Raw genomic sequence first — 20,491 nt, 5'->3', positions numbered from 1 at the left:
CTTATGTGATTGCTCTGCTTCGGGGTAAGGCACGCGCCTGGGCTACGGCGCTCTGGGAACAGAACTCACGGTTGTTATCAGCATACACTGGGTTTGTGGGGGTGTTCAGAACAGTGTTTGATCACCCTAACAGAGGAGAGACCGCTTCAACTGTGCTGCTGTCAATGAGACAGGGACGCGAGAGCGCAGCCGCTTATGCAGTCAATTTCCGCATCGCGGCTGCGAGGTCCGGCTGGAATAACGTTGCGCTCCGCGCCGCCTTCATAAACGGACTGTCGTTGGTCCTGAAGGAGCAGCTGGTAGCTAAGGACGAACCGCGGGATTTGGATGGGCTTATCGATCTCGTTATACGGTTAGACAATCGGTTGGAGGAACGCCGTCGGGAGCGAGGCGAAGGACGTGACCGGATATGCGCCGCCCCTCTCCCTTCCGGGTTCGAAAAGGGGCCGCCCTCCCCACGCTCCACAGCCGCAGCGCTCTGTGGGGCAACAGCTCCCCCTGCTGACGTTGTTAGGGAAACGCACAGGGCCAAAATGAGGAGGCTGATCCGCGGGGAGTGTTTTCTCTGCAGCTCAAAGGAGCACATACAGAAAAATTGCCCCAAACGGCCAAAACGACAACACTCCCCTTAGAGACTGGGCTAAGGGGGGGTCAAAACATTCAAGTGAGACACACACAGATTGCCACACGACTCCCAGTCACAATCCTGAGCGGGGATTTAACCCTTCAAGCCCCAGCACTGGTGGACACGGGGTCAGAAGGGAATCTGCTAGACAGCAGATGGGCAAGGGAGGTAGGGCTCCCTCTGGTGGCGCTTCCTTCGCCATTGCAGGTGCGGGCACTAGATGGCACCCTCCTCCCTTTAATCACACACAAGACACAACCAGTAACTCTGGTGGTGTCTGGAAACCATCGGGAGGAGATTGAGTTTTTTGTAACTCCTACCTCCCGCGTGATTTTGGGCTTCCCATGGATGTTGAAGCACAATCCCCGGATTGATTGGCCGTCTGGGGTGGTGGTTCAGTTGAGCGAAACCTGCCATCGGGTGTGTTTAGGATCCTCGGTTCCTCCCGGTTTACAAGCTAAGGAGGAGGTCAAAGTCCCTCCCAATCTGACGGCAGTGCCGGTTGAGTACCACGATCTTGCTGACGTCTTCAGCAAGGATCTGGCACTCACCCTTCCCCCGCACCGTCCGTACGATTGTGCCATTGATTTGGTTCCAGGCGCTGAGTTCCCGTCCAGCAGGCTGTACAACCTCTCACGACCTGAGCGCGAATCAATGGAGACCTACATCCGGGACTCATTAGCTGCCGGGCTGATCCGGAACTCCACCTCCCCGATGGGGGCAGGTTTCTTTTTTGTGGGCAAGAAAGATGGCGGACTCCGTCCATGCATTGATTACAGGGGGCTGAATGAGATTACGGTTCGCAACCGATACCCGTTGCCATTGTTGGATTCCGTGTTCACCCCCCTGCATGGAGCCAAAATCTTTACTAAGCTGGATCTTAGAAATGCGTATCACCTGGTTTGGATCCGGCAGGGAGACGAATGGAAGACGGCATTTAACACCCCGTTAGGTCACTTTGAGTACCTGGTCATGCCGTTCGGCCTCACCAACGCCCCTGCGACGTTCCAAGCCTTGGTTAACGACGTCTTGCGGGACTTCCTGCACCGATTCGTCTTCGTATATCTGGACGATATTCTCATCTTTTCTCCGGATCCTGAGACCCATGTCCAGCATGTACATCAGGTCCTGCAGCGGTTATTAGAGAACCGACTGTTTGTGAAGGGCGAGAAGTGCGAGTTTCACCGCACGTCTTTGTCCTTCCTGGGGTTTATCATCTCCTCTAACTCCGTCGCCCCTGATCCGGCCAAGGTTGCGGCGGTGAGAGATTGGCCCCAACCAACAAGCTGTAGGAAGCTGCAACAGTTCCTCGGCTTTGCTAATTTCTATAGGAGGTTCATTAAGGGCTACAGTCAGGTAGTTAGCCCCCTGACAGCCCTGACCTCTCCAAAAGTCCCCTTCACCTGGTCGGATCGGTGCGAAGCCGCGTTCAAGGAGTTGAAACGACGGTTCTCTACTGCGCCAGTTTTGGTGCAGCCCGACCCTAGCCGCCAGTTCGTGGTTGAAGTGGACGCCTCTGACCCAGGGATAGGAGCCGTGCTATCCCAGAGCAGAGAGACCGATAAGGTTCTTCAGCCGTGTGCCTACTTTTCACGCAGGTTGACCCCGGCTGAACGGAACTATGACGTCGGCAATCGAGAACTCCTTGCGGTGAAAGAGGCTCTTGAGGAGTGGAGACACCTGCTGGAGGGAGCGTCTGTGCCATTCACGGTTTTCACTGACCATCGGAACCTGGAGTATATCAGGACCGCCAAGCGGCTGAACCCCAGGCAAGCCCGCTGGTCACTGTTCTTCAGACGTTTTGACTTCCGGATCACCTAACACCCCGGGACCAAGAACCAGAGATCGGATGCCTTGTCCCGGGTACATGAAGACGAAGTCAAAACGGTGCTGTCGGATCCACCGGTGCCCATCATTCCGGAGTCCACTATCATGGCCACCCTCACCTGGGACGTGGAGAAGACCGTCCGGGAGGCCCTGGCACGGAGCCCGGACCCCGGAACCGGTCCAAAAAACCGTCTGTACGTCCCACCAGAGGCCAGAGCTGCAGTCTTGGACTTCTGTCACGGTTCCAAGCTCTCCTGTCATCCAGGGGTGCGAAGGACCGTGGCAGTTGTCCGGCAGCGCTTCTGGTGGGCGTCTATGGAGGCCGACGTTCGGGAATATATCCAGGCCTGCACCACCTGTGCCAGGGGCAAGGCAGTACATAAAAAGGCCCAAGGACTCCTCCAGCCGCTGCCGGTGCCTCATCGCCCCTGGTCCCACATCGGCCTGGATTTCCTCACGGGCCTCCCGCCGTCCCAGGGCAACACCGCCATCTTCACGATAGTGGACCGATTCTCCAAGGCGGCCCACTTCGTGGCCCTCCCGAAGCTCCCAACAGCCCAGGAGACAGCAGACCTCCTGGTCCACCACGTCGTCCGTCTGCATGAGATACCCTCCGACATCATCTCAGATCGTGGTCCCCAGTTCTCCTCACACGTCTGGAGGAGCTTCCGCAGGGAACTGGGGGCCACCGTGAGCCTCTCGTCCGGGTACCATCCACAGACGAACGGACAGGCAGAGCGGGCCAACCAGGAAATGGAACAGACCCTCCGCTGCATGACATCCGCGCACCCGATGGCCTGGAGTAACCATCTGGCCTGGATCGAGTATGCACATAACAGCCAGGTGTCTTCTGCCACCGGCCTCTCCCCATTTGAGGTGTGTTTGGGGTATCAGCCCCCGTTGTTTCCCGTGGTGGAGGGAGAGGTCGGTGTGCCCTCGGTCCAGGCCCACCTGCGGAAGTGCCGTCGGGTGTGGCGCTCCGCCCGTTCTGCCTTGTTGAAGGCCCGGACAAGGGCGAAGACCCATGCAGACCACCGGCGATCCCCGGCCCCTGCTTACCAGCCCGGGCAGGAGGTGTGGCTTTCCACGAAAGACATCCCCCTCCAGGTGGACTCCCCGAAACTTCAGGACAGGTAGATTGGCCCCTTCAAGATCCTCCAAGTCCTCAGTCCTGCCGCAGTGAAGCTCCAACTCCCGGCTTCACTGCGGATCCATCCGGTTTTCCACGTGTCACGTATCAAACCTCACCACACCTCACCCCTCTGTGCTCCCGGACCGGCGCCGCCTCCTGCTCGGATCATCGACGTGGAGCCGGCTAGGATGGTGCGCCGGCTCCTGGACGTCCGTCGGATGGGCCGGGGGTTCCAGTACTTGGTGGACTGGGAGGGGTATGGACCCGAAGAACGCTCCTGGGTGAAGAGGAGCTTCATCCTGGATCCGGCCCTCCTGGCCGACTTCTACCGTCGACACCCCAACAAGCCGGGTCGGGCGCCAGGAGGCGCCCGTTGAGGGGGGGGGGTCCTGTTGTGTGTGGGCCCCCAGAAGAGGAGGTACTGCTGGCCCACCACCAGTGGGCGCCCTGCCTGAAGTGCGGGCTTCAGGCACGAGCGGGCGCTGCCGCCATGGACACAGCTGGGGGTGACAGCTGTCACTCATTACCTCTTGACAGCTGTCACCCATCTACTCAACATCATCTCACTCCATAAAGACCAGACGTCATCTCCACCTCGTTGCCGAGATATCATACTTCATTGGAGGTAATATCCTCAGCCGTTTTACAATATTGTTTGTATATTGTGAGTGTTTGCAGGAGTACCGGTACCGCTGTCAGTGGAAGCTGAGAGAGCGCTAGAAGGCACTCTTTTTCCCTGAGAAATCTTCAGTACTCTGCAAGTTATTGAGTGAGAGGTGGAGGTGGCATTCCCACCGCTGTTGTTACTGGGTGTACACACACCCACACTTGACTGTCTTTGTTCTCGCCAGGAGTGCCAGATCCGACAGTCGGGGACGGTGATCACCTGGGAATTCGGGACTTGGCGGCTCCAGTATTCACCAGGTTCTGTGGTGGCGGAAATCGTGTGGTTCCGGCTCTTCTCAGGACGGACGTCTTCTATCCTCGAGCCTGCCCACACGTCACCTTTGTGGATTGACTGTAACTATATTCTGAGATTGTCTGTATATTCGTTGTGCACATTTCACAACATTAAATTGTTACTTTTTGGCTCATCTATTGGCCGTTCATTTGCGCCCCCTGTTGTGGGTCCGTGTCACAACACTTTCACAACAAAATTAATGCCTCGCAGATGTGAAGAAATCATGAAAAACTGTGGTTATACAATTAAATACTAGTTTAGCGATTCACAGGATTGCTAAAAAAGCAGTTTGAACATAACAGTTTTGAGTTTGTAGCATCAACAGCAGATGCTACTATTATCGTGAACACCCCCTTTTCTACTTTTTTTTTTTTTTTACTAATAGTCCAATTTCATAGCCTTAAGAGTGTGCATATCATGAATGCTTGGTCTTGTTGGATTTGTGAGAATCTACTGGTACCTTGTTTCACATGTAACAATACGAAATATACTCAAAACCTGGATTAATCTTTTTAGTCACATAGCACTACTATTATTCTGAACACTACTGTATTACCTTTAGCAACAAAGTGAGATCCACTAATCTGGTGCATGAAAGTTGGCTTGACCGTTGACCCTATACTCATCCAAGAGGGCCGGGAGGGATGGAAGGCCAGCAGCCACAATTTTTGTCCGCACCAGCTGCTGCAGCACCTGCTGGTTTCCACTGCCAAGCACTGATATGCTTGTCACTCATCATTCTTCTTTCATCTGAGACAGAATACTTTGATGAGAGAATAGATTAGCAAATAATTGAAACATCAATGAATAGGTTCATTTACAGGCCACTTGTTTCCTGGATACCTGTGGAGGAAGTTGGTGCTATTCCCAGAGCTCTAGCAAGAGGTGTGATACGTTTATAACAAGGGTGGGCAACTTGTTCCAGAAAGGGCCAAGAGGGTGCAGGTTTTCTTTGCAGCCACCGATTCCACCAGGTGATTTCACTGATTAACTGATTCTATCTGCTCAAAGTGATATTAATCAGTGAAATCACCTGGTGGAATCAATGGCTGCAAAGAAAACCTGCACCCTCTTGGCCCTTTCTGGAACAAGTTGCCCAACCCTGGTTTATAACAATCGTTCACATAATGTAACTGTCCACCATAACTGTAAATTATGATTCATTAAATCCACTAAATATCCAGCCTACTAATTTGACTAGTTGATTTTGACAGGAGGACCCAGAAGAATACTGTCTCAAACAGAAATGTGCGGGGTGTGTGTTGTCCATGGGAGTCCACACAGTTCTCTGATCTAGTCAAAAAACTGTTTTATTTAGGAATCCTTGGTTTTTGGTGGTGGTAACCGTGAAAATGGACTATAGTGTAAAAGATAGGTTTGTCAACCAGACATCTCTCTGTAGCCATTTTTGAATTTGTAACTTTAACTCACATATACCATGTCATTCAGAATCTTTGAGGTGCATTTAATATTAGTAGCAGAAATAAAATCATAAATTCAAAAGACTCAAAAACCATTCAGCAACTTTGACAAATTATTTTCACACCTCAAAAACACTCCGAGCGTTTCACAATAGTGAAACGTTTGTTAAGGATGAGAACATGACTTCCTCTCAATCCCCAAATCACAGCTGCTTGTGGTATAATACAATAAGCAAAACAAACCTGGTTTTTCCACTAAACTGATGCATGAAAGTTGGCCATATTTTAAAGTCTTTATCCCCGTTATATGATTTGATATGGCCAGTAAGAAGACAACAGTTTGAGTTATTATTCTCACAACTGAATAAAAATAATGTTACTTTACCTACTTTTCTTTTGCAGCTTATTCACCTTATTTAGGAAGTCATGGTGGGCGGCTCCATTTTTGTCAAGCAACTTCCGGTTTGCCACTGCGTCGATGATTAGCTACGTGGGAACACAGTATGCTAGAATTGTCCAAACATGAGCAGCATTAATTGTTTAGTTCGTGGGTGTCACAACAACTAGAAGAAGTGCAAACTATTGCTTTCAGAACGATGTTTTGAACATGGAAAGGAGAGATCTGAGTGCTGTGGACGAACATTTAACTTGGTCCCTCCTCCATCGAAAGACGAGGATCCCCAGTGCTGCTAAAGGTGCGAATTTGAAAATCCACCCTAACGTCCCCATGTCTGTTCTTTTCATTTTATGGAGAAAAACAAAAACCCACACCACTGGATCCTTACCCAGAGAAATGACTGGACTACAACCTCTCCATTGAAGAAGCCATGGTGGATGCTAGTAAGACAAACGGGTAAGTAGCATTAGCAGCTATCTGATTTACCATTTTCTGGCATTTGATACAACCAAGCACTGCATGAAATAACACCATATGTATATTAACATTACGCAACGTTGTCATTACAGTGGTACTACTTGTCAGGTAATATTTTAACTTGATTGTGTTTTTATGAGCTGCACAGCGCAAAGCTCGTAGTTCCTCATAGCCAATCCGTCCACACCGAGTAACAACACAAAGTAGTTAAAAATAATCAAGGAACACTTTTTCATGTCATCTTCCCACTCTGTTATGATCCATGGGTGAGCCAGAGTCATTCCCTTTGAGCCTTTCAAAAAGGTTTTTGTTTCTACCCATGGAATGACTCCCATTGTACTATACTGAAAACACCACTCACCGGAAGTCCTAAGACAAAACAGAAATGCCTCTGCTTTAAAAGTGGGCGGGGCTGAATAAGGCAAGTAGGGTACATGCCTTTAGTACAGAACTTGCTGTGTGCACGTGCTTTTTCTCTCTTCATACACTGTTTTGATTTAAATGTGCAAATAGCCTGTTTCAGATAATCAGCGTAAACCTTTTCTCTTAAAGTTTATTTTAGTCAACGTGCGGATTTGTAAAGGGGGTAGTGTCAGCTGCTACATTAATTAGCTCTTACAACCATTCTGTGCATGCTCCATCATCCTTTCCTCTATTTTCGTGTGGGAAATACAGCGTCGCCTACAGGCCTGGCATATGCATCATAGTGCAAAGGCCTGGTTACACGGCACTTAAAAGACAAAGCCCAAACAAGACAAGAAATCTGGTCTTTCGTTGCCATCCTTTAACTGTTGCACAGCTTCGTTCCTGCAGCTGGCGCTTCATCTGGATTTTTAAACTGTCAAAATTTGAACGAATGCCACTGAAAACCTCACTTCATCTGTATTTTGTTTTGCTGTCATTCTTGATGATTTGTTATCATTTGTTTCTGTAATATCAGCAATAACTTTGACTTCTTTTGACCAGCTGAATGTTTTCCTACAATGCAGAAGCCGGTTTGTGAGGAGTGCTGTGGTGGAGAGATGCAGCTCCATCACGGCAGTGCTGGTGTGCCACTTCTGCCGCTGCATGTGATGGGGCTAGTGCGGCTGCCGCTGTGGCCTGGTGCTGGCTGGCCAGGAAGAATTTGTCAGTCTCCTCCACCAACGCTCAGCAGTCCATGATGCTGGTGTTGGCCAGCACTGCGTGCACCTGAGGAGGGAGATGCTGCACAAAAAGTCTAGTTGGTATCCTTTCAGGAGCTGCAGCATTCTGTCCATGAACTCTGAAGGGCTCGCTGTTCTCTAGCCCGTGCAGAGAGAAGAGCCTGCTGACTGTTTCAGTCTGACAGTTCAAATGTTTGAGGAGGTGACCCTTGCTCGCGTTGTATCTGTTTGCAGTGGGGGGGGGAGCTTTGCAGACTCCAGCACTCCTAATATTTGGTGTCTGCCGTTATCTCTGAGTGAACTGTGCCTCGGTTTGTGCTAACCAGGTGGCAGTTTACAGAAGTGTGACACTGAGCATCAAGGGTGGAAAAAGTTCCAGCAGCAGTGGACATTTGCGTGTTTACAGCTTTGATCCACAGAGGTGCGACATATGAAAACAGAAAACCCTGTGTAATTGCAAATGGCTGCATTCCCTTTTTTTTTTTTTTTTTTTTTTTAAGCAACGTTTGAGTCGCTGAATTATGTATGAGACAGTCCTTTTGTGTGCACGTGTACCTACAAATTCAAACACTGAATGCATCTGCATATCTCCCCCCCCACACACACACAACTCTGAAATTTGCAATCTGATGTTACCGCCCCAGACCTTACAGAGTACTGGAGAGGAGAATTCGACTGATGGTCGAACCTCGGATTGAGGAGGAGCAGTATGGTTTTCGTCCTGGTCGCGGCACACTGGACTAGATCTATCCGCTCCATCGGGTGCTCTCGAGGGTTCATGGGAGTTCGCCCAAACGGTACACGTGTTTTATGGATCTGTAGAAGTCGTTCGACCATGTCCTTCGGGGCACCCTGTGGGGGGTGCTCCGGGAGTATGGGGTCCGGGTTCCTTTGCTAAGGGCTATCGGGTCCCTGTACGACCACAGCAGGAGCTTGGTTCGTGTTGCCGGTAGTAAGTCAAACCTGTTTCCAGTGCACGTTGGCCTCCGCCAGGGCTGCCCTTTGTCACCGGTTCTGTTCATTATTTTTATGGACAGAATTTCTAGGCGCAGCCAGGGTGTAGAGGGGGTCTGGTTTGGGAATCACAGAATCTCGTCTCTGCTGTTTGCGGACGATGTGGTTCTGTTGGCTTTGTCAAATCAGGACCTTCAGCATGCACTGGGGCAGTTTGCAGCCGAGTGTGAAGCGTCAGGAATGAAAATCAGCACTTCCAAATCCGAGGCCATGGTTCTCGACCGGAAAAAGGTGCTTTGCCCTCTTCAGGTCGGTGTCTTTGCCTCAAGTGGAGGAGTTTATGTATCTCGGAGTCTTGTTCACGAGTGAAGGACGGATGGATCGTGAGATCGATAGACGGATCGGTGCAGCATCTGCAGTGATGCGGTCGCTGTATCGGACCGTCGTGGTGAAAGAAGCCGAGTAGGGGAGCAAAGCTCTCGATTTACCGATTGATCTATGTTCCAATCCTCACCTATGGTCATGAGATTTGGCTCATGACCGAAAGAACGAGATCGCGAGTACAAGCGGCCGAGATAAGTTTCCTCCGCAGGGTGGCTGGGCGCTCCTTTAGAGATAGGGTGAGGAGCTCAGTGTCGAGCCGCTGCTCCTCCACATCGAAAGGAGTCAGTTGAGGTGGCTCGGACATCTTTTGCGGATGCACCCTGGATGCCTCACTGGAGAGGTGTTCCGGGCGCGTCCCATTGGGAGGAGGCCCCGGGGAAGGCCTAGGACATGCTGGAGGGACTACATCTCTCGGCTACACACGACAGTACACATACATTAAAAGCAAACATACGCAGCTGCAAGCAAATCTATGAACAGTTAGTGTGGTGGTGTTTTTGTTTTGTAAAAATGAGGTGTCTTAGGAATGTTGAGCAAGAGCTTTTTTTTTTTTTTTAATAAATAAATCGGAGCAAGATGGCGCGTACAGTGTGGCATCAGTCTGAACCAGACAGTGAGGAATCTGATGATGGAGATGATCCCTCTTTTGTTCTGAATGAGCAACCAGAGCAGGTGGATCCACCAATGTGCACACAGATCTCCACAGAGGGTCAGATCGCGCGCTTCTCTTTGCAGCTTCTCCAGGACTCAGGCACTACAGAGCTCTGGTCCAGCACCGAGTCCTGGAATGCAGACCAGGATGCAGACACACACTGCTCCAGGCACGTTTCGTTTAAAGTGTCAAGATGAACGTCAGCTTCGGTTTCATTTTGTTCCTCTTTTGTTCCTTTTGCGCTCTCGATTCGCAGACTAATTGGTGATGGGAAAAGTCAACAGCTCATTCACCCACCTTTTCTCGACGATTTGTGATTTTTTTTTTTTTTTTACTTTTTCCCCTTCGTTCAGGAATCGTCATATGCCACGTGACTGGGCCATTAGGCATAGAACGTTATATTACATTACATTAATAATAATGTAATATAATATACAGATACTGATGTGTAAATATGTGTAAATGTTGTGTAAATGATGTGTAAATATGTGTGTCAAAAATGGGGTCTTTCAGTCTACTTGAAGTGGTCAGTGGACTTAGTTTGCATTGTTCAGCTTTCATTCACCCATTGCTTTGACTCTATGAAATGTTTGGTAAATCCCACATTCACAAATGCAGAGTATTGGAAAGAATTTACTCGAACCTCAGGCTGAATTTGAACAATATATAAGCAGTACTAATCTTATAGACTCTCCCAAGTGTCATAAAACTGCCAAGCCCTGTAAGGATATTTTTCCGAAAGAGAAATGAATGTTTTAAAAAAAATCCATTTACTTTTATTATTGTACAGTTTATTTTTTCCTGACTCGCTTTTTATTTATAATGATAATACTGTGAATGTTATTGGGGAGGCGATGGTCTAGTGTTTAAGTGCTGGGCTTGAGACCACAGGATCCTTGGTTCGAATCTCAGCCTGACCGAAAAAAAAAAAAAAATCACTGAGGGCCTTGGGGCAAGGTCCTTAATCCCCTAGTTGTTCCCGGTGTGTAGCGAGCGCCTTGTCTGGCAGCACACTGACATCGGGATGAGTGTGAAGCATTATTGTAAAGTGCGTTGAGCGTCTGATGCAGATGAAAGAAGCACTATATAAATGCAGTCCATTTACCATTGTGGGCTTGTCCTTCATTTGTTTCCTGTTAATGTATCTGTTGAAGGTTTTGGGAAAAACATTGTGGGAGAGACAAAAAGTAAGCAAAAACATCTTAATAATGCTTAGAACTTGATTCTTGCTTTTTCTAAAAAAAGAAAAAAAAAGAAAAAAAAGACGGGATCAACTGATTCCGCATCCCACATGCATGGTACATTTGTACTCTGAGTGCAAGGAAGTGTGGCAAAGGCACCATCTTGGATTTGTGTCTACTCTCTGGGGCGATACTGAGCCGAGGGAGGACCGAACAAAACTGTGGCCTCTATGGGACCCCGCCAGTTAGCACTGCCACCCAGAGTAGCCGGGGCCCAGGCAACTATCCTGGACTATGCAGACACCAAAGGCCGGGGCGATGGAGTGGCCCCACTCGAACCGAAGCTCCCCAACTTTGGATATGTACAAATACCCAGTTTGACCAGCGGAGCATAGTTCTACAACTCTGAGGTTAGAATAATTTGGGGGAAAAAAAAAAAAAAAAAAAAAAAAAAAACGTACTGCCCTGCTGAAGGTTTAATGCTCAGCTAACGTTAGCTTAGCCTTTTAGCTGTAAAATCACAGTCGAGCTGAGTGAACACTTTAATTTGTAAATGTCCAGTCTTTTTATTTTTACTAAATAAAAACTACAGCTTCTCTTTTTTTGTTACTCCTGAGGCCACAAATACTCAACTCTAAGTGACCCTTTTTTTAAAACCTGTATATTTTAAGAAATATATTATTACTAGAAGCACTCAGAGTGCAAACCTCCGCCAAGGCCATGGGGTCACTGATGCCATAACATCTACACGCCGTGGAATCATTGAACCTAAAAAAGTTTAACAATGTTTGCTCAGTAGTAAAAAAAAAAAGTTTCATCTGCTGTGACTGGATAGCATGTATCCTTAGCACTTGGCATCACAGTTTATTGCAACTTGCACCTTTCCCAGAAGCTACTGTCATCTGAGCACTGATATTGCATGTGCTTATAGACAAAAACGAAGACAAAATTCAATTTATTATTCAACTAAACTGCAAATATATGAATTTTTAACATTTATGAAACACTTCTCTAAACAAGGCCATAGGGTCACTGACCCTAAAGAGATTCCCTCCTTGGCACAGTGATCTATTTCTTTTTGTCTCTCTAAAATTGTATATAATAATCATTAGATTATTAATATATAAACGAAAATAAATGTAAGATATTACAATTTGAAAACAAATGCACCCGAACGTGATGACAGCTGCAACTGCTTAATGCTAACTTTTAACACTGAAAATGCCATAGACATGCTAATGCGTTAGCATCGGGATCCGGATCACCACTAAAATTTAATCACTTGTTCCTCTTGTCATTTCCAACCACTCCACAAAATTTCATCGAAATCCGTTCAAAACTTTTTGAGTTATCCTGCTGAAAAAACAGACAGACAAACAAACAAACAAACGCGACCGAAAACATAACCTCCTTGGCGGAGGTAATTATTAGTATTGTATTTGTATAACACAACCAGGAACATTTGCTGTGCAGATTACCTAAATACGGGCACACTTCAAAACCTCCCAGTGGCACATCAAAACATGAAGTCCAGCCGATCAGAAGGAGACATCTCTGCTCTTCAACATGAGAGAAAAGTGTCTTTAAAAAAGTCCACCAGGGGCCGAAGCTGAAGAGGAGACTTTCATCTGATTAAATGTCCCGACAATCCAGAAAACCAACACCTGCTTCTAAATAAACCAGAGGCTCTTTAAACCACAAGTATTTTCTTATTATTTCGAAAGCCATTTCATTTTATATTTTAACATTAAATGAATAATCATTAAACATGTCCATGAGGTCAAAAGTTCATGTATAAGACATTTGCACAGGTAGAAGCTCAAAAGCTTAAAAACATTCATAATCACTAGTCAAATTACCTATTTCAGAAATTACTGTCCTGATAACATTAATGGCAATTACATACTCTGACGTAATTACAAATTGAAATCACACTGCAGTTATTGTTAGATCTCCTGTTGCATTTATAATAAACATTTGTATATATTTATTGCCTCTTTCTGGTTGATATGCAGATGTGAATAACCTACCAGGAATGAAAATGTACATATTAATTTCCATGCTATTTTATTTGTCTAAAAATAACAGGCAAGTTGTGATTTTAATTTACAGATGAAGATTTATAAAGAATCTTACATTTTTCCTTAGTCAAACCCCCTCCTTTCTTTTCCTCTGGCTCTCCTTGTGGCGGAGAGCCAGAGGAGTCACTGAGTTCATCCCCTGATGGTGTCCTGGAGGAGCTGCTGGGATCTGCACCAGAGCCAGTTTCTGGATACAGGGCCCTAATGGTTGTGCCTTCTTTTTTAGACCTGTAGACCTTGTATGCTAGCTGATGTAGATAGGGGTGGTCCAGCTCCTCAGTGTTGCCAGCTGGCCAAGTCCGCAGCCGTCATAGTCAGCGGGGACCGGACTGTCCCCGCAGCTGCTGATGTCATGGCAGCGTCTGCATCTGAAGACTTCAGCGTGGTAGGGCAGAACGTCCCTGCGCACAACATCGGTGGTGGGGGCTGGATGCCCCCGACCCAGGGAGGATCAAGGTCACAGGGGGGGTTGCCCAGTCATACTGTAGCTCCCGTCGACAGATCTTGCCCACCAGCGGTCCGACTTCCCGCCACGTCAGTGGACTCTGGCTGGGCGAAGGGCTCAGCTACAGTCAGCTCGGCGCCAACCTTTGCTGTTGGCAAAGGAAGTTTTTTTGGTCAGTCTTTGTGCCAGTGTGCTCTTGCCCTGTCCAGTCTCTCAGTGTGTGCGAGTGTACATGGACATCTCAATCTTCCTACAGTGTGTCTTCACACAGTCTTCTGTCTCCAAGTGTCCACAGAGGATGTCCTTCCACCACTGTGTTCTGTCTCTGGCAATCAGAGAGGTCATCTCTGTCTCCCTGCAGTCTGGCCATTCATCACTGTCCAGTCCTTGTCCCGTCTTCTGCTTTCCGGTCCTAGGTCCTCCTTGGCTCAGGGTTTAGTGATTGTTCAGTTTTCCCTTGTCTTATTATTACTGGAATGTTTCTGCATGTTTGTTCATGTGAGTCTTGCCACTGTTATTTTTTTTACACCTTTGGAGTCCACGTTCACTTTTTGTATTTAATATCCAATTGTGTTTTGTTCCTGTTACTACTTCGGTTATATTTTTGTATTATATGGTATATACGATTATATGGTATTCTGTTAACTTCATGGGTTTTTAGCTGCTTATTACTTTATGTGCCTGTCTGTGGTCATGGTATCTGTTCTCTTGTAGGTCCTGGTGTTTGCTGCCCTCTCATGTTCCTTTTGTGATAGCACATGTTCTGATTTGAGTAATCGTGACACCTGTATCAGTTAGTTATTTAAGCCGTGTCTTCCTCACATTTTTTTGCTGGTCGATTACACTCAGTTCCTTGATCCTGTCAGCTCTCTGGTATCTTGTAAGTGTCTTTACCCTGCTGTAGTTTTGCTTAGTGTTTTTCCTCACGTTGTTAGTCTTTTTTGCACCCAGTCTGTTTGCTTTATTTTGGAGTCTAGTCAATTTGGACACAAATGTACTCTCACTCTACCATCGACATTAACGCTTGTCCGATTATCCGGGACAAGTGTAAACTGTGATTGTACAAGCAATATGCTCAAACTGTCGCATTTTTTGGTTTAAAACGTTCAAACTGTTTATTTTCATCACTTTGTTTTCTGATTTACATCATGTCTTGTCTCGCACCACGCAAGAACGCGTCTTCGGTTTTTCCCGCCACTCCCCACGCAGCAGACAATGGGAAAACATGATATCTCAGGGTTCTCCCCAGACAATGGAACAACGGCGCCATGCCATCCATGTTCTGACAGTGCCGTCACACTCTGCTCTGCTATCAGGTAGTTTCTCTAAAATCCAGCCAGGCTATTTATGCTGAACTGCCCGCTCCCTTCTCTCCGTCAAAGTCTTCAGATAAAAAGAGGTCCTTCTGCTTTCATAGCTCCAAAAATTCATTTATAGGCTTTATTTTACAGTTGAAAGCCTTCATGTTTCCAAAGTTTGCTCAAATACGGTGTGAGTGTGAAGAGACTCTAGTTCCCTCACAGAGAGGAGGAAAAAGTGTTAACAGACACTACACGCTGTAAAAAGCAGTGAAGCAATTTATAATAATCATTTTCACCACTGATTCAGAAAGTTTTTCATCCATGTTTTCATCATTGAAAGAGCAAATTTACTCCTGTACTTCTTACAGAATTATTTTTTCTTTTTTTTTTATTATTGTTATTTACGCACCAATGACACCAGATCAAATTACTTGTATGTGAGAACTTACTTGGCAATAAATTTGATTCTGATTTGTAGTCTGTAGGCTGACTCGTCCTCATCAGAGGGAGATGAGGGTTGTATCATCCACAAACTTCAGGAGCGTTACAGACTGGTGGCTAGAGGTGCAGCTGTTGTTGTACAGGGAGAAGAGGGAAAGAACACAGCCTTAGGAGGATTTGGTGCTGATGGACCGTGTGTCAGATATGTGCCCTCCCAACTTCACATGCTGCCTCCTGTTGGACAGGAAGTCAGTGATCCACCTGCAGGCAGAGGCAGAAACGCCAAGTTGAAAGAGCTTGTCCTTCAGCAGGGGCGGGATGATCGTATTGAAAGCAGAGCTGAAGTTCACAAATACACTCAACAAAAATATAAACGCAACACTTTTGGTTTTGCTCCCATTTTGTATGAGATGAACTGAAAGATCTAAAACTTTTTCCACATACACAATATCACCATTTCCCTCAAATATTGTTCACAAACCAGTCTAAATCTGTGATAGTGAGCACTTCTCCTTTGCTGAGATAATCCATCCCACCTCACAGGTGTGCCATATCAAGATGTTGATTAGACACCATGATTAGTGCACAGGTGTGCCTTAGACTGCCCACAATAAAAGGCCACTCTGAAAGGTGCAGTTTTATCACAGAGCACAATGCCACAGATGTCGCAAGATTTGAGGGAACATGCAATTGGCATGATGACAGCAGGAATGTCAACCAGAGCTGTTGCTCATGTATTGAATGTTCATTTCTCTACCATAAGCCGTCTCAGAGAATTTGGCAGTACATCCAACCAGCCTCACAACCGCAGACCACGTGTAACCACACCAGCCCAGGACCTCCACATCCAGCATGTTCACCTCCAAGATCATCTGAGACCAGCCACTCGGACAGCTGCTGAAACAATCGGTTTGCATAACCAAAGAATTTCTGCACAAACTGTCAGAAACCGTCTCAGGGAAGCTCATCTGCATGCTCGTCGTCCTCATCGGGGTCTCGACCTGACTCCAGTTCGTCGTCGTAATCGACTTGAGTAGGCAAATGCTCACATTCGCTGGCGTTTGGCACGTTGGAGAGGTGTTCTCTTCACGGACGAATCCCGGTTCACACTGTTCAGGGCAGATGGCAGACAGCGTGTGTGGCATTGTGTGGGTGAGTGGTTTTCTGATGTCAATGCTGTGGATCAAGTGGCCCATGGTGGCAGTGGGGTTATAGTATGGGCAGGCGTCTGTTATGGACGAAGAACACAGGTGCATTTTATTGATGGCATTTTGAATGCACAGAGATACCGTGATGAGATCCTGAGGCCCATTGTTGTGCCATACATGCAAGAACATCACCTCATGTTGCAGCAGGATAATGCACGGCCCTATGTTGCAAGGATCTGTACACAATTCTTGGAAGCTGAAAATGTTCCAGTTCTTTAATGGCCGGCATACTCACCGGACATGTCACCCATTGAGCATGTTTGGGATGCTCTGGACCGGCGTATACGACAGCGTGTACCAGTTCCTGTCAATATCCAGCAACTTCGCACAGCCATTGAAGAGGAGTGGACCAACATTCCACAATTGACAACCTGATCAACTCTATGGGAAGGAGATGTGTTGCACTGCATGAGGCAAATGGTGGTCACACCAGATACTGACTGGTATCCCCCCCAATAAAACAAAACTGCACCTTTCAGAGTGGCCTTTTATTGTGGGCAGTCTAAGGCACACCTGTGCACTAATCATGGTGTCTAATCAGCATCTTGATATGGCACACCTGTGAGGTGGGATGGATTATCTCAGCAAAGGAGAAGTGCTCACTATCACAGATTTAGACTGGTTTGTGAACAATATTTGAGGGAAATGGTGATATTGTGTATGTGGAAAAAATTTTAGATCTTTGAGTTCATCTCATACAAAATGGGAGCAAAACCAAAAGTGTTGCGTTTATATTTTTGTTGTGTAGAATCCTGGAGTAGGTTCCTGGGGAGTCCAGATGCCAGAGGATGAAGTGGAGGCCATATTGACAGTGTCATCTACCAAACTGTTGGCTCTGTAGGTGAACTGCATGGGATCCAGGTGAGGGTCATAGATGGCCTTGAGGTGTGTGAGGACAATGCATTTGAAGGTCTTCATTTAGGGCGACGGGTCCAGGAATGCAACGATCCACATTTTTCACTTCTGGTCCGATCTTTGAATTTGGATATCTGCCAATACAGATGCTATTCTGATACCAGAGCTCTGTTTGCTTTAATAATAGGCAAAGGCTATACACCCAACCGTTGGGCAGATAAGTCATACACTGAACATTACATGCACAACCGTTGGGCAGATAAATATGTCTTATCTTATTCGCCCAACTGTTAACGTGTATAATGACACGTTTTGTGCATCTAAACTACATTTTTTTACACCACTTTTTAAGGCTCTATTGTGGCGTATGTTTGATACATTTAATGGCGTCATCGTTAATTACTGCGAAAACACTGCAATGAATCAAAACAGACAAACTTCATAAGCATTTTGAACGGAAGCCTGTTAACGACGACAAAACAGTTTTTGAACAAAATGCTGCTTGTTGGCTGTAAGATGGTCTTAGTTTGACACTGTTCGCTGGGTGTGATGAGCCAAACGGAACCGCTTTAGATCACAGCCCCTCCACAGGCAGCAAACCCTCCCGCAGCCGGCGAAAAAATATCCGCCTTTTTTCCCCTCCCGTGTTGAAACCGGAAGTGAGCTTACAAATGCGCTCATTGGTCAGTTGTGGTTGGGCGTATATGCTCACATTTACTTTATTGAACCAACGGTTGGGCGTATAGCCACTCTTAATATTATCATTAACGTTGATTTTATGAGGATATTTTGTATACCCAGTTATACAGCTTCATGATTAAGTGTTTAAGCTGCATTTACACATAACAACAACGACAAGTCACGAATGCCACGAAGTATACATTCTTGGCTGCTGATAGCGAATGTGATGATTCGGGGCAGAGGCGTCAAGTGTCCTCAGGAACTGCTGCAACCTGTTACCACGCGTTACAATTAATGGCACATGTTACTGGAGAATTATCAGGAACCATTATGCACGGTCAAGAATAGTGTTCCTCGTTGTTGCGCATAACAGCGCATCAAGTTCTGTCACGTTGTGAACATGGTGAATTGTCTCCACACACACACACACACACACACACACACACCCATATTCATCCAACTGTTGCTAACAATTCAGAATGCTCCAGTTTTTCACAAGAACTTTGTGACTGCATGCGTAGTTGGGCTCTGCACCATGCAGTGGTGCAGAGAGGAAGAGGAGATGAACAGAGCCAGATGTGTGGCTTCACATGGCTCTCGTCTCGTGCGTTTTCCCAAACATCAGGCACATGCAGCAGGTGGAACATCTGCAGGAGTGCGCTGAGGAGCACTGAAATGAGACTTTTAGCTGACATGGTGTCAGCTATCAAACTGAATGCGGTGCAGCAGGGTTTAATTGTGCGCGTGCTTCTTCCTCCGCCGGACTGGAGGAGATGCAGAGATGTCTGGCTGCACGCAAGTCTCCTCTCGCTCCTCTGGTTCAGACTCATTCTCCCACTCATTGGTTACAACAGCAGGTAGAACACCTGCAGGAGCGTCCTGAGGAGCTTCAGCAGGAACGAGACTTCGCGTCACTGTTCCTCTTCGGCATCCTGCATCAAACTGAATGCTGTGGAGCCGAGTTTAATTGTGCGCACGTAACAGAAAACTGATTTGTCGTGGCACGCAGTAAAATGTGATGCCGCGTTACAAGTAGTGTCAAAACTTGACAGTTTCCGTGTCACTTCGTAATAACGCGTGACAGTTTGGGCTCCAAGAACCATCACAGGAACCACTACGAACGTTGTCACATTCTATTAAGGATCACTACTCATCAAGATGGATCAATACGCTCAGTTGTGACCTCCACGACATGAGGCGAAATGAGGGTGGTGTGTGACATTTGTGGAAGATTTTTTGACAGCCAAAAACATGGTCCACGAATATCAAGAATATCACACACTATTAAGAACCCTATTCAGATGCGTCAAGTCACGTTAAGAATGTCAGGAATGTGTCACGAATGGCAGAAAAATGACATTTGTAACATGTCTTGGTCATGTGTATTGTCATTGAAGACAACTTTGGATGATGTAGCTCCTCTGAAAAAGAGCTTTAAATCAGAAGTGCCTGACTTCATGGTATAACACAAACTCGCAGCTTAAAGCAGATAACCCGTAGGTTGGAGAGGAAATGGCGTCTCACTAATTTAGAAGATCTTCACTTAGCCTGGAAAAAGAGTCTGTTGCTCTATAAAAAAGCCCTCCGTAAAGCTAGGACATCTTACTACTCACCACTAATTGAAGAAAATAAGAACAACCCCAGGTTTCTTTTCAGCACTGTAGCCAGGCAGACAAAGAGTCAGAGCTCTATTGAGCTGAGTATTCCATTAACTTTAACTAGTAATGACTTCATGACTTTCTTTGCTAATAAAATTTTAACTATTAGAGAAAAAATTACTCATAACCATCCCAAAGACGTATCGTTATCTTTGGCTGCTTTCAGTGATGCCGGTATTTGGTTAGACTCTTTCTCTCCGATTGTTCTGAGTTATTTTCATTAGTTACTTCCTCCAAACCATCAACATGTCTATTAGACCCCATTCCTACCAGGCTGCTCAAGGAAGCCCTACCATTAATTAATGCTTTGATCTTAAATATGATCAGTCTATCTTTATTAGTTGGCTATGTACCACAGGCTTTTAAGGTGGCAGTAATTAAACCATTACTTAAAAAGCCATCACTTGACCCAGCTATCTTAGCTAATTATAGGCCAATCTCCAACCTTCCTTTTCTCTCTAACATTCTTGAAAGAGTAGTTGTAAAACAGCTAACTGATCATCTGCAGAGGAATGGTCTATTTGAAGAATTTCAGTCAGGTTTTAGAATTCATCATAGTACAGAAACAGCATTAGTGAAGGTTATAAATGATCTTCTTATGGCCTCAGACAGTGGACTCATCTCTGTGCTTGTTCTGTTAGACCTCACTGCTGCTTTTGATACTG

General features: G+C 46.6%; 1 protein-coding gene across 1 annotated transcript in view; it reads right to left on the bottom strand.

Annotated features, from left to right (window-relative positions):
• Positions 1-17,550, bottom strand: part of LOC117518180 (bromodomain-containing protein 3-like) — a 67,214-nt gene extending 49,664 nt beyond the window's left edge. The window contains exon 1 of the mRNA XM_034179238.1: positions 17,455-17,550. Within this exon, the coding sequence (XP_034035129.1) occupies positions 17,455-17,550 (96 nt within the window). The remainder of the gene's footprint in view (positions 1-17,454) is intronic.
• Between the last annotated feature and the right edge of the window lie 2,941 nt (positions 17,551-20,491).

Source organism: Thalassophryne amazonica, chromosome 10 (assembly GCF_902500255.1).
Source record: "Thalassophryne amazonica chromosome 10, fThaAma1.1, whole genome shotgun sequence".
NCBI lineage: Eukaryota > Metazoa > Chordata > Actinopteri > Batrachoidiformes > Batrachoididae > Thalassophryne > Thalassophryne amazonica.
The sequence above is the reverse complement of the archived record's forward strand: the minus strand, read 5'-3'. Positions and strand labels throughout refer to the sequence as shown.